General features: G+C 47.6%; 1 protein-coding gene across 9 annotated transcripts in view; it reads right to left on the minus strand.

Moving 5' to 3' along the window:
- Nucleotides 1–12,384, minus strand: part of ube2e2 (ubiquitin-conjugating enzyme E2E 2) — a 137,688-nt gene continuing 125,304 nt past the window's right edge. For all 9 annotated transcript variants that reach the window (XM_023964624.2, XM_078933280.1, XM_078933281.1 and 6 more), the window contains 3 exons: nucleotides 4,826–4,958; nucleotides 1,595–1,742; nucleotides 1–278 (listed from right to left, as the gene is read on the minus strand). In XM_023964624.2, coding sequence (XP_023820392.1) covers nucleotides 181–278; nucleotides 1,595–1,742; nucleotides 4,826–4,958 — 379 coding nt within the window. In that variant the 3' untranslated portion in view covers nucleotides 1–180. The remainder of the gene's footprint in view (nucleotides 279–1,594; nucleotides 1,743–4,825; nucleotides 4,959–12,384) is intronic.

The raw sequence follows: 12,384 nt of genomic DNA on the forward strand, positions 1-12,384 counted from the left end.
TTTTGTTTTTTTTTGTCTTTTTCTTTTGTTTTTGCACAGAAAAGGTAGATAAAACGGGGGGAGGAGGAGGAGGACGACAGGGGGGCAGATATACCGCTGCACTGTGTGAGTGTGCTTTGACAGACTAAAGGGGAAGAGGTAGAGAGAGGCCGGGGGGTCGGGGGGGTCGGCGGCGGGCGTCTATGTGGCGTATCTCTTGGTCCATTGCTTAGCTATTCTGTCATGCTCTGTTCTGTTGGTCAGGTACTGTGTGGCGATGCTCCCCACCAGAGGGTCGGCTGAAAGACACGGACACAAGCATCAGCGTTTGACCTCCGCCAGCGCCCCAAAACACAGTGACCCCCCCCCACACACACAAAACACAGGGAGCGTGTCCGAGTTCCCACCCTAACTACTACAAAACTATACAGTGCTACCATGTAGTGCCGACCATTATTTATGAGTCCAATGTCTTCTGAAGATGAAAACGTTGAGGCTTTATTAAAAAAAAATTGGTCCGGCGCAATGCATTGTGGTCTATATTCGCCGATCTAGTGAGCATCGATGCACACTGGTTTTTGCAGAGACTTCTGGGAAATTTCTAGGGCACTGGATTTTAGATTTGTAGGGCACTAGAAAATGACAAAGGCACTATGTAGTGAGTAGGGAAGGAATTGGGACACAAACGGGGACATCCAGCCTCAAATTGAAGCCAAACAGGTTCATCAGTTAGACCGACAGCAAAACCCGGAACAGATTGTTCTTTCTATAAATGAATAAACGATTGAATCCAACTTTGAGTCACACAGAAGCTGAAACGTCTAAAAAAAAGGGACCTAAACGGAAAAGACTAATGGATGAAAAGAAAAGAGGAAATATCTTTAAAGAGCGTGAGCCAAACACGGCGGAGTTCAGAAAACTAGTTTTCTCGGAGAAAAACGTTTTAGGATTGATTTCTTGGGGTAGCGGTCGCCCCAGCCTGGTTCCAACCCGGGCTGGCTTCTAAAAACTGCTTCACAGGTTAGTTGGCGTCACTGAAAGACCTCTAGGTATGAATGTGAGCGAGTGTCCCTGCAACAGCAGCTGGGATAGGCTCCAGCAACCACATGACCCCAAAAGGGAACCAGCAAGTTCATTTCGTCTGCTAGAATCTATGGACTTGTGGTCAAAAGTGTCGTCAGGTTTGGACTTTGTTAAGACCCTGCAGACACGAGGAGCGTCTTTAAGCCCAGAATCCTCTGCTTCGGCCCCACGGTTGAGTTTCCGAGCATCGTCTGTGGCGATGGGGTTCTAAATTTACTCTGTCTTCTACTCTGTCGCCCCATCATCGTCGTAGGGGGGGTTTCATTATGAGGACAGAAACAGGACTGCATCTTCAGATGTAAAGAAAGCGGTTCTGACATAAACCAGCGACCTCAGACCTCTCCACCCGAACCCCCAGATTACGGCTGGAGTCTGGATTCCTGCAGTCGGAGGATCTAGCAGATTTATGGAATCCTCCCATCATGGAAACTGTCTCGACGTAAGGTTCCTAATCTACCAGATTACAGTCCCCATGATTCCCCCCTTCCTTTAAGCGGGTCAGGGGGAGGGGCCCGGTCTGCAGACGCCTCACCTGGGTTGCAGTCTGTGAGCAGGGAGCAGATGGACAGCAGCACCTTGGAGATGGTGAGGGCGGGGCTCCAGTTGTCCTTCAGGATGTCCAGGCAGATCACGCCCTGGCTGTTGATGTTGCAGTGATAGATCCTCGTGCGGAACGTCACCTGCAGCACAAACAAACGGGTTCCCGCCGTCAGCCGGATTCGCTGTAACGGGCCGAGAGGTTCTGCTCATGCGCAGAACCCAGTCATCTCTGGGTCCGAGCAGCAACAGAAGAGAAGAAGCGCTGTTCGATTCCTTCAGCCGTGGTGTTTGAAACCACTAGATCCAAACGTTTAAAAAAAAAGCTTTTAAATAAAGTTTTCTGGAACCAACGGTTACTGTTATTTTTGGATCCACCTCGATGAGCCCAGAACGTTTCTCAGTGACTTCACTGCTGCTGGAGGTTTGAGGCAAAAGTGGCCTAATGACGCCTTTTGAAGAATGTTTTCAAATCCTATCAATCTTTATTTATTGAGCACTTTTCATTCACGACAGCACAAAGTGCCGCACGCCAAATACAAATACGTTTCACAATAGACGTCAAACCCCTCCTTCGACCCTTGGAGGGAAACAGCGTTTTACGTGAAAGCAGTTTGGATTGCTATGACTAACTTTGGCCACCAGATGGCCTCGTTCTTTCTAGTTTTTTGCTGGACGGACGAAGTTTGGAGCTAAGTTGAAATGGAAAGTCTGACTTAGACAGCCGTTTGCTGGGAAACGTATCATCCTTAAAGCGATCGTTTCTTCTTCTGTGGTGCTGTGCGGGACTTCCCGTCTTCCAGGATCACATCAAAAGATTCAGGTCAAATCGCCGGCTTCTTTTGAGCGTCGATGTCACAATATTTAGTGTTTGCTGCTGCTGTAAAAGTTTTCTGACTACCAGAAGAAAAAAACCAAAACACTTTAACCCTTAAATCTAAAAAAAACTACAACTCCCATAGCTCCACCCCTTTACATTTAATATCCCTGAAAAGCCCCACATGACCTCTGTCGACACTCTTTCAGTAGTATGTGGTGGTTGGGAGACATTCAGGTTTAGAAATGTTCCCTGCAGAGGACATGGAGGCTGATGTTTGCTTCTCCATCTGCGGTGGAGGCGGAGCTTCAGTCGTCTTGAAGCTCTTTGGTTGGGAGTCCGACCACTGCAGTCTCTTTGTCGATCACACAGTTTTCAGCAAACGTCCCATTCTGTCAGTTTCTGCTTCCGCAGCTCACAGACACAAAGAGCCTCTGATAAACGCAAACAGGCTTCATTCAAGCGCGGCGGCGGCGGCCTCCACGCTGTGAAACAAAAAGCCATGAAGGAAACACTCTCACTTCCTCTCACTTTAACTTCTAATCACTTCCTCTTGATCCTCACGGAAACACGATTCAAATCTGACAGAAATTAGAGTTCGTTTGGGCACCAAAAACACCTTTGATTGTTTTCAGATGTTTTCCTGTCAAACAGGAAGAACTCCTGACATGCAGGATCGCTTCTGCACCAACTTCCCTCTTCGGCCTGCAGAGAGCTCAGACGCCGCAGGGATAACGAGACGCAGGCTCCACTGGGGGGGGGGGGGGGGGGGGGGGGGCGCTTTTCTGTCCGTCGGCGTTGCTGGAGAAGCTCGACTCCTTAAATGGGATCCAACAGGTGAGGCGCGTCTTGTTGAATAATCCGGAGAGTTTTGAAATTGGAAATGCGAGGCGATTCTGTCCTCGGCCAGCAGAGGGCAGCGTGGAGCTGCAGCGCCACAACAATGACGGCTCTGTTCAAATATTGGACTCCAGCAGCCAAGTGTCAATTAGTTTGCTTACTTGTAAAAGTAAACAGCCCCCCCCCCCCCACCCCCCCCAACCACACAGGCTCCAGCTGTGACTCATGCAGCAAAACACTCGGGGTGGGGGTGGGGGGTGGGCGCGACCATCTGTGTGGTCGTCTGTCCGCCCTGCTGCTCCAATCACCAGCGCCTGACCCCCTCTGCGACCCCCCCCCAAAAAAAAAACCCCACACGGCTCTGGATATAAATACCCCTCTCCCCTCCCCTCCGCGCCCCACACATCCACCTTCTGCAGAGGGAGGGGGGCAAACTCAAACACCACGCCCCCGCCGCGTCCTTCACGACAGGACAGCAGATCATCAGCATGCAGAGCAAAAGCCTGCAGAACTGCAGACTCGGGGGTTCTGCAGGAACCGACGGGAACGTGGCCCGCAGCCTAAAACCAGCTGGGGGGGGGGCAATAGAGGCGGAGCTCCAGAAATCTGTGCGTTTCCAGTATTCCTCCTGAAATCGAGGTGGAGGAGGTTCCGGTAAAGAACAACGTGATGAGGTATTGACGAGGCGATCAGCAGAACCTAAAGCAGCAGAGAGTCTGAGGATCAATGCTGGGAATGAAGTCGGATCGTTGGTTCTGGATGATTACAGCTGCAGACGCATCAAAGCGTTGGAGGCAAGGATTTCTTCCTCCTGAAGAGACAGAGATGCTGCTGCTGAGGAGGAGGAGGAGGAGGATTTGATCCGTTTGATTTGTTTTTTTAACAATCAAATTTTAATGTCGTCTTTGCTGATTAGTGATGAGGATAAACTCACCAACCAGGAATTCTTTTGCCGCGATTGGTGGCAGAATAAGGCAGAAAATAATAAACATAACAACATAAAAACAAATGATGATGTGTGTCAGAGCATGACGACACCGGATCAACGCACAACAATTAACAAAACACCACAGCAGACATAAATTAAGTTTTTCTATTAAGTTTTCCAGCAGATTTACCTGATGGGCATAAATACCAGTTCAGCTTTTTCATCGATTAATCGAATATAAAATAATTAAAAAAATAATAATATTCATAAATCGGGGGTCAGACTTTTTTTTTTTTGCTTTGGTTATGTTTTTAAGTGCTCGCTTATTTTATGTTATTTCTGTAATAAAACCTTGAAATAAATACATGTTACAGATATAATAGTTGGAAACGTGGAGTCATGTCTGCAAAGACCTTAAAGAGTCGAACTTTTGTGCTTTTCAATGAAGTTTAAATCTTGGAGATTGTGCCTTTGTGTTTTGGTGCGTTCTTTTTTTTGTTATTCCTGTGTTTTTGTGTATTTTTGTCTGTGGATCAGCGGCCGCCGCTGTGGATCAGTGTCGTGGTAAATGGTGGGACGCATATTTCTACCCCCCCCCCTTTTTTTAATGGTGGAGGGGAGTTTCTGGTCAGGGAGCTTACCTTGGGGGGTTTGAAGGGGTAGTCTGGTGTGAAGGCAATGTCCAGGAAGAAGACCCCTCCCTCGTAGACGGAGCCGGGGGGTCCCAGGATGGTCGACCTCCACTCGTAGATGTTGTCCCCTTTGGGGCCGGCACTGAAACAATAGAAGCGGCAGAAAGACGAGTTTGTGTGTTAATCAGGGAGCTGCATCAGATACGGCGTCCGGGGGGGCTGGGGGGGGGGGTTAATTGTTAGCTTCTGACGAGTTAATGATGGAGTTTGGGGGAACCGCTGGAGGTTTTCCAACGATTGTCAGAAGGTTCCTTGAAGGTAACGGTGAAGCTCCGCCTGGAGGTGACATCACAACCACCTCCTACTCAAGCCCCGCCTCTGCACGGACTGAACCTTTCTGCTGCATGGGGGCTGAAGGTCACATCTGTTGTACAGACCGAGTGGTTTGTTCCACCCCAGCCCCCCACCCCCCCAGCTCAGATGTTTGTGGCAGGACCCCCATGTGGCCGACAGCCAGGAGGCCGGGACAACGTCCAGATGACGAAGCCCGCGACAACAGAGCACGCCTGTGATTGGGTGTAATTAGCGGGGCTGGTGCTCATCTCCGAGGCCGCTGCCGCCTCGCTTCACATCAAAGCACCGCGAGGAAAAGAGATCATCTCCTATTCATAGAAATTCCTCAGCTTTTGCTAATAAGCTACGGGATTTGTGTTTGTTTAGATTGTGCGATTGTTCCAGCGGAGCTTGTGAGGGAGTTTTGCTGCTTGAAAGGAGGAAACCATCAGAACCGAGGGGACTAAACGGGGAGGGGGGCAGACAGAGTGATGCCATCTGACAGCAGAGTGAGGACGTGCTCACATGCAGACGCTTCTCCACGGATCCCAGCAGAGAAGATGGACGTTTCCATCACGAGTCTGGAGCTTTTTAAAGACTCACGGCATTGTTTTTGCCATTTTTAACGTGTTTCTGTGGCGTCTTTCTGCTGATGGAGGCCAGATATGAGGAGAAAAATGACATTTCTTTATTCAGATCGTTGTGAATCAGGAGCAGACGGGAAAAAAAAGGAAACGCTTAGCGATCAGTAGATGATCGCAGTGAGACTCTAGAGTATTTGTAGTATTTTTTTTTCATTAATAAAAAGGCTCTCGTGGTTAACGTTTATTCTTTGTTTCTTTTTAAACAGTTTATGTGAAAACCTTTTTTTATAACCAAACCAAATTTCTAAAAGGAAGTTCAAAGAAAAGAATAAGCGATGAGTGAATCAACGCTTTCTTTGTTCTGTGGATGACAGCAGGATTTCTGGCCGTTCTGCATTGAATTGAAAATAGAAGCGTGTTCTGCTCAGTCGTCTGAAGTCTTTATTTTGGGGGATTTTTGGGTCCAGGAACAAGCAAGCAGCCGTTTCTGGGTCTAACTCCTCAGCGTGTCAGAAACTGGTTTGGCGTGTCGGCCGCATTCTCCACGGTGCAGGAAAGAGCTTCAGGCAGCAGATGAACACGACACCCGCTTGAGAATGGAAGGGAATTTGGACATTTGGCTGCTTCAGCCTCGGCCAGGATCACTTTAGAGGTCCGTTTAGTCCCATCGCTTCACCCCAATCTGCTTCATTCAGACCGGACAAACGGTTTGGTCCGGACCGAGTCCTGATGCTCGCGTTTGGTCTGGATTCAAACTGCCGTCAGGCGGACTTTCCTGTTTCAAACCAAAGCTTGTAAACAAAACCATGTGACTGAAGATCTCGTCACTCGTTGGCCAGGAATTACGAGGGCGGGGCAAAGTAACTAGGCAGACGTCTTTGTTTGGACTGTCCGGGGTCCTGCTGATCCGGTGGGAGCAGCGGCTGACCTCCAGTGCAGTGGACTCAAACCCCCGGACTGTTGTTGGCTTGTTTTTATTTATTTACAGATTCTGGGTTTCCTCTGTTTTCATATTCACAGCTGAAGGATATTTAAAGTGTTGTCATCAGATTGACCAATTGCTGCTCTGTTGGTCTAATTTAGTGGTTTTAGAGGATATAAAAAGAGATATATATATATATATATATATATATATATATATATATATATATATATATATATATATATATATATATATATATATATATATATATATCATTCTGTAGGTATTCCTGCTAAGAAAAAGCTTTTACATGTTATTCTCTTACATTTGTTTTTTCTAATGCAGAAACGGGACTAATTAGCTAATTAGACCATGATGGAGGTCCTACGTTTTGCAGTCCTTGTACATTGATAGTTGGGGGTCCGACTAGGGTCCGCTGGGATGAATTCAGACTGAAAATGTGTTCCGGATTATCGGGGAACTGAATTCTGGTTTGGTTCACTTAACATTTGGTTAAGTGAACCAAATGTGTCTGAATACACAGATTGTCATAGGCACCCATACAGGGGTTGACCCGCTGTGGGTCTTTGGGTTGTGACCCGTTTAGGTGTTGTGGGTCTTTGGTGGTCCGGGTCCACGGATGACGGTCATAGAGAGGAACGACCGCTTGTTAAGGAGAGCTCAGTCCTGCAGTTCCCTTGGGGCTCCAATGACCACCTCAAGGAGAATGGAACGTACCATTAGTGTTAAATTCATTGTGAAGTATTTATGAGGCTAATGTAAGTTGCACAAACTAACTCCACCCATAAGGGCAGATGTGACTAAAACTATCGGGGTCCAGGTCACACAGCACCTGGTTTTTGATGCTCCATCGTGTTAAACCACAAAGCAAATTGGAACCAGATTGATGTTTTTTTTAAAGGTTTGGGCCACGGACCCACAGCGGTGCTGATTCCTATGCAAACCATTCAGACCATAATGCATTTCACTCCTCAGTTCACTTCCTGTATTCTAATGGGTCCTTTGTTAGCATTCAGACTGTAGTGAACCGGACCAGGATTCACATGGAAGACCAGGATTGTTTGGTCTTTCACACAGAAGACGAAGAAAAACCTATTGGTGTGAAAGGGCCTCAAGTTCCCATCATTCCCATGACGACATCACTAAACAGTGGTGCCTTCGGTACAAACAGAAGTAGCAACAACAGAAACACAACGGTCACGGAGTCCCGTCCATGTGGACACTCAGGTCCTGGACCACATCCATCCTGGACGTTAGCAGCGGTAAGTAAACCATGTAGAGCAGGACTGACCAACCGCCCCGAAAGGAACCTTGTGGAAGCGGCGGTGCCTTTATGGGATCAAGCTTAGGAGAACCAGCAGACCCAAAGGCAGAATCCAAACCATGAAAGGCAGAACAAAGCAGAACCTTCAAACTCTCCTTCCTGCACAGAAACCAACCTTCAGGTTATCAAAACTTCAGTCCAGTCTTCAAATCCTACAGGAGAAGTGTTCCTGTTTGTGTCCTCACGCCAAAACAAAGTCATCAGAATTAGTCATGTTTAAGGTTGAGATCAGAAGAAACCGCAAGAAGAGAGGAGAGCGGAGCATTTGTCTACAGCTGGAAACGCCAAACCTGTTTATAACAGCCGGCAGAAAAACAGAGGAGTGGAAGGAAGACGAGATCTTCAACATGTGGAAGAGCGGAGAGCAGATTTACTGCCGTGGGAAAATTAGAGAGCAGACGCAAACGGGTGTGTCCAGTTCTGCCCAAGAGGCTTCAGAATGCGCTGAACTGCAAGCAGCTGACATGCAGCAGCAGCAGACATGCAGCAGCAACACCAGACATGCAAAATCAGCCATGCAGCCACACAACAGCCACGCAGCAGCAGCAGACACGCAGCAGCATCAGAGATGCAGCAACAGCAGACATGCAGCAGAAGCAGAGATGCAGCAACTCCAGACATGCAACAGCAGCAGCAGACATGCAGCATCACCAGACATGCAGCAGCAGACATGCAGCCTCATTTCCAGTCATCAGGTCAGATTTCAGGATCTCTCCACTTTTCACTGCAGTTAAATCTAAATTCTAACATCAAACAGTAAATAGTGGTGATGAAGAGAAGGTGCGTCTTTTTACTTCCTCGAGGTGATAAAAAACAAACTCTTCTGGTTTCTGACTCTCTGCTTTGTTCATTTATTGCAGTAAAAACCCAGGAAGAATCAGGACATGTGAAGGCAGAGCTGCACGCGTTTGCAGAAACATCCTTCAGTATTTCCGTCTCTGAAATGTGTGACAGAGAAACTCTGTCAGCTCACAGGCAGCTGGGAACCTCAGAGTGAAAAGTCACTTTCAATAATAAAAGTGGAGTGAAACGAACTGCAGAGGGGGGGGCAGTGACTTTCTACAGTCTGTTGATGGCAGAAATTCCCTCTGAAAGGCTGACTTCTGCTCCTCATAACCGAAGCACACAGGATGAATCTGTAGATTAATAAACAACGCAGTTCTTTTCAAAGGCAGCTTTTCATTCATTCGCCGGCTCGACGCCGGCTCCTTCCCAGGCCACGAGGGCAGCGGTGGTTCTGTCACCCAGCAGCCGGGGCGGGGAGGCGGGTGTCAGCCACATGCACGGGTCTGCTGCCAGGAGGCGCAGCGTTAGGATCTGTTCAGCAGGCCGCCCTGATGCCTTAAATGTTTGGACCTTTATTCACAGAAGGGCATCTCTGCAGATCTCCACCAAGAACAGAGAACAAAACTCTGCAGTTTGACAGACGCTCACCTGGGGGCAGCAAACGAGCTCCGACCGGACAATTAGAGGAAGAAGAAAGGCAGCACAATTACATGAGAGTCGCCCCCTCCCCCCCACCATCCCCAAGAGTCTGTTTACATGAGAACGGCGCTGGTGCCGCTTTTAAAGCGTCTTCATTTGACTTCCTTTTGTCTGCTGGGGAGGCCGTCTCACAGGGGAACACAGGTTCTGGACGAGCTTTCACAGCAGCCCACTGTCGCAGGAGAACCTGCGGCGTGGACCGAACGTGGCGGACGCGCAGCAGCCCGCACGTCCCCCCCTCCTGCTGAACCAGGAACCTGCTTGTTTCCAGACATTCTCCCCCCCCCCTCCCCGTCCACAGTCTCTCTGGACTGAGGCATGCTGGGTAAACACCATTTTTGCTGAATCTCTAACGGATCAGCTCACGGCGAACGTATATGCTGGGCGGGCGCCGCGGGGGCCGGAGGAACCACGAACTGCGTGCGGACGGCTCCACATCTGCGGCTCACCGTCGGCCAAACGGCGGGATTCACTGACTATTTGGGTCATTTGTTTGGGCGGTCGGGGATGCATTAGTGCGCGGGTGTCTGAGGATCTCGCCGCTGCCCTGTCATCCGGCATTACACTCACACAGGAAACCGCACCGACAGCTGGGCCGGCTCCCCCCGCCACGCTGCACCAAAATAGCGCCGAGCCACAGACAGGCGCTGCTCCCTTTCTTCCGGGTTCATCTTTCTCCCCTCCACGCTTCTGCTCTCACGTTCTTGGCCGTGCAGAGCAAAAGGAGTAGCAGTGATTGTGTCTTCTTCCACAGGTTTATGTCCTTGTTTTTACCTTTTAATCCCATTTCCTAAAAAGCCACCTCACCGGCGGTCCACGATCACAGACAGAAGTAATAATTTCCATTTATATTCAGTGACCTTTCCCTCCAAAGATACAGAGTGGCGTGAGCGAGCGGCCTGTTCGTCGCCCGTTTAATCATCCACGCTGCCTCATTTCATTGTCAGGCCAATCTGCAGATTGATGCCAAAAGATAACCTTTATCTTGCAGCATGAGCCGGGCTAATCTCCATAACATCTCTGACATCTCACGCCGTCGTTGTCCCCCGGAGCCAATTCCCACAGACGCCGGTTATCGGGATATTTTTGATGGATGCGCATGAAAGCTTCTGCATGGACCAGGGCGGAGAAATTAATCAAATATGGTCACTTAAAAAAAAAAGAAAAACCTTTGTGAGAAAACCGTCAGACTGTTAAACTTCCTCGATGATTCCCTGAGATCACAAACCAAGGAGCCTGACCAGAAACGCAGAGCAAGGACGACCGCATCCATGAAAAAAAATAAATAAAAAGCTCCAGCCGCAGACAAACACAAGTTCATCAAGTCCTGACACGCTGTCAGGAAACCCTCACACCAGGACTCTTTCCACGCTCAGGCCGAGTTACACCGCCGTACGTTTTTACCATTTTCCACGTATGAACATGTACATGCGTGATATGCAGTCATGTGAAAAAATTAGGACTCCCTATGAAAGCCTGGATATTTTCCCCACATACACATCCAATTGATATAACTTAACATTAATTTATCTCATTTATTAATCTATTAGGGGCTGCACAATATGAGATATAAAAATATCTTTATATACAACCGGTTGGTAAGGTGAGAGGTTGGTAAGGTGAGAGGCTACCATGCAGGAATCCAGGGTTCGATTCCCGGAGGGGAAGAAGCAATGGTACTGGGGGCAATTACCATATCAATGGCAGTTAACATCACTCAGTGAGGGTCCTTAGGCAAGACCCCTTAACGCTACCGCCTCCTGAGTGCAGTTCAGCTGCAGCTCACCACGTATACGAAAAAAAAAGAATTTTTTTTTTTGCAAAGACATAATTTCCATTTCACTGCAACAGTTTAATTTAAATAAGAGTTAACCATCGTCTGCATAGGAGGCAAACATCTAACATTAAAGGGCTCCATCCGATTGGTCAACAACGTAAAGACGTCCATCCGATTGGTCAAATGCATACATGGATTTATTTGGTTCATTAAATTCTTCAAGCTACCATTAGATTAATTTAGCACATTCAAGGTTACCATTTAATGTAACCCTTATTTTGTGCAGTTTATTCGCAATTGTGTGAGATTTTTGCAAGATGCAAATTTGTGTTGTTCTGCGATCGTTCCATGTATGTCTAACAGATTTTTCCCGCGTGTTCCACCGATGGATAACCATCATATCGCGTTAACGACGCACTAATGAACTGCATATAAAAACTCACACCTTTTGATTTAATTACCGCTTAAAAACATTTCAATTAGATTACATTTATTCGTTAACCAAAGCAGTATTTTTTTTCACCATACATACAGCTAACAGACGTAAATCTGTAGTTTTGCACGGAGACGTTAACATGAGCGCGCGTGAAGCCGTGTCATGTTGTTTGCAACACGCCTGACATGTCACATGCTTTGACCGCGGCGAGTCACAGCAGAGCAAAACCACAAATGCGCACGAGGACCAGAGTTGAAAGAAAAGACAAATCCTGACTGTATTTAATGGCGTCATGAAAACACGTTTCTGTGCTTTTACTTTGAAAGAGTTTCATGGAAACTACAAACATCAATGCTCTTGTATTAAAAGTTTAGAAATCAAGTCATTTATGGGAAAACTTTTTCTTAATCTGTACTTTTAACCATCTAAAAGCGCAGGAATACAACAAGCAGAAGATATGGTCGTCTCCATGACGACGTGACAAAGAAAAAAATGATCCCAGCTTCAATGGAACCAACTTAAAACAACGATCTTCCACTTTCAAAAAGTGCCTGTGAACAATGTGGTCACCTGTCAATCAAAAGACCACACCCCTTAAGGTCAAACAGGAAATAAAGGGATAAAGTTCTGAAAAGGACAAAAATAAAAACCCGGACGGACAGAGACAGAGACAGAGACAGAGACAG

The sequence above is a fragment of the Oryzias latipes genome, chromosome 16 (assembly GCF_053564925.1).
Source record: "Oryzias latipes strain Hd-rR chromosome 16, Olatipes_Hd-rR_3.1".
In the NCBI taxonomy this organism is placed as follows: domain Eukaryota; kingdom Metazoa; phylum Chordata; class Actinopteri; order Beloniformes; family Adrianichthyidae; genus Oryzias; species Oryzias latipes.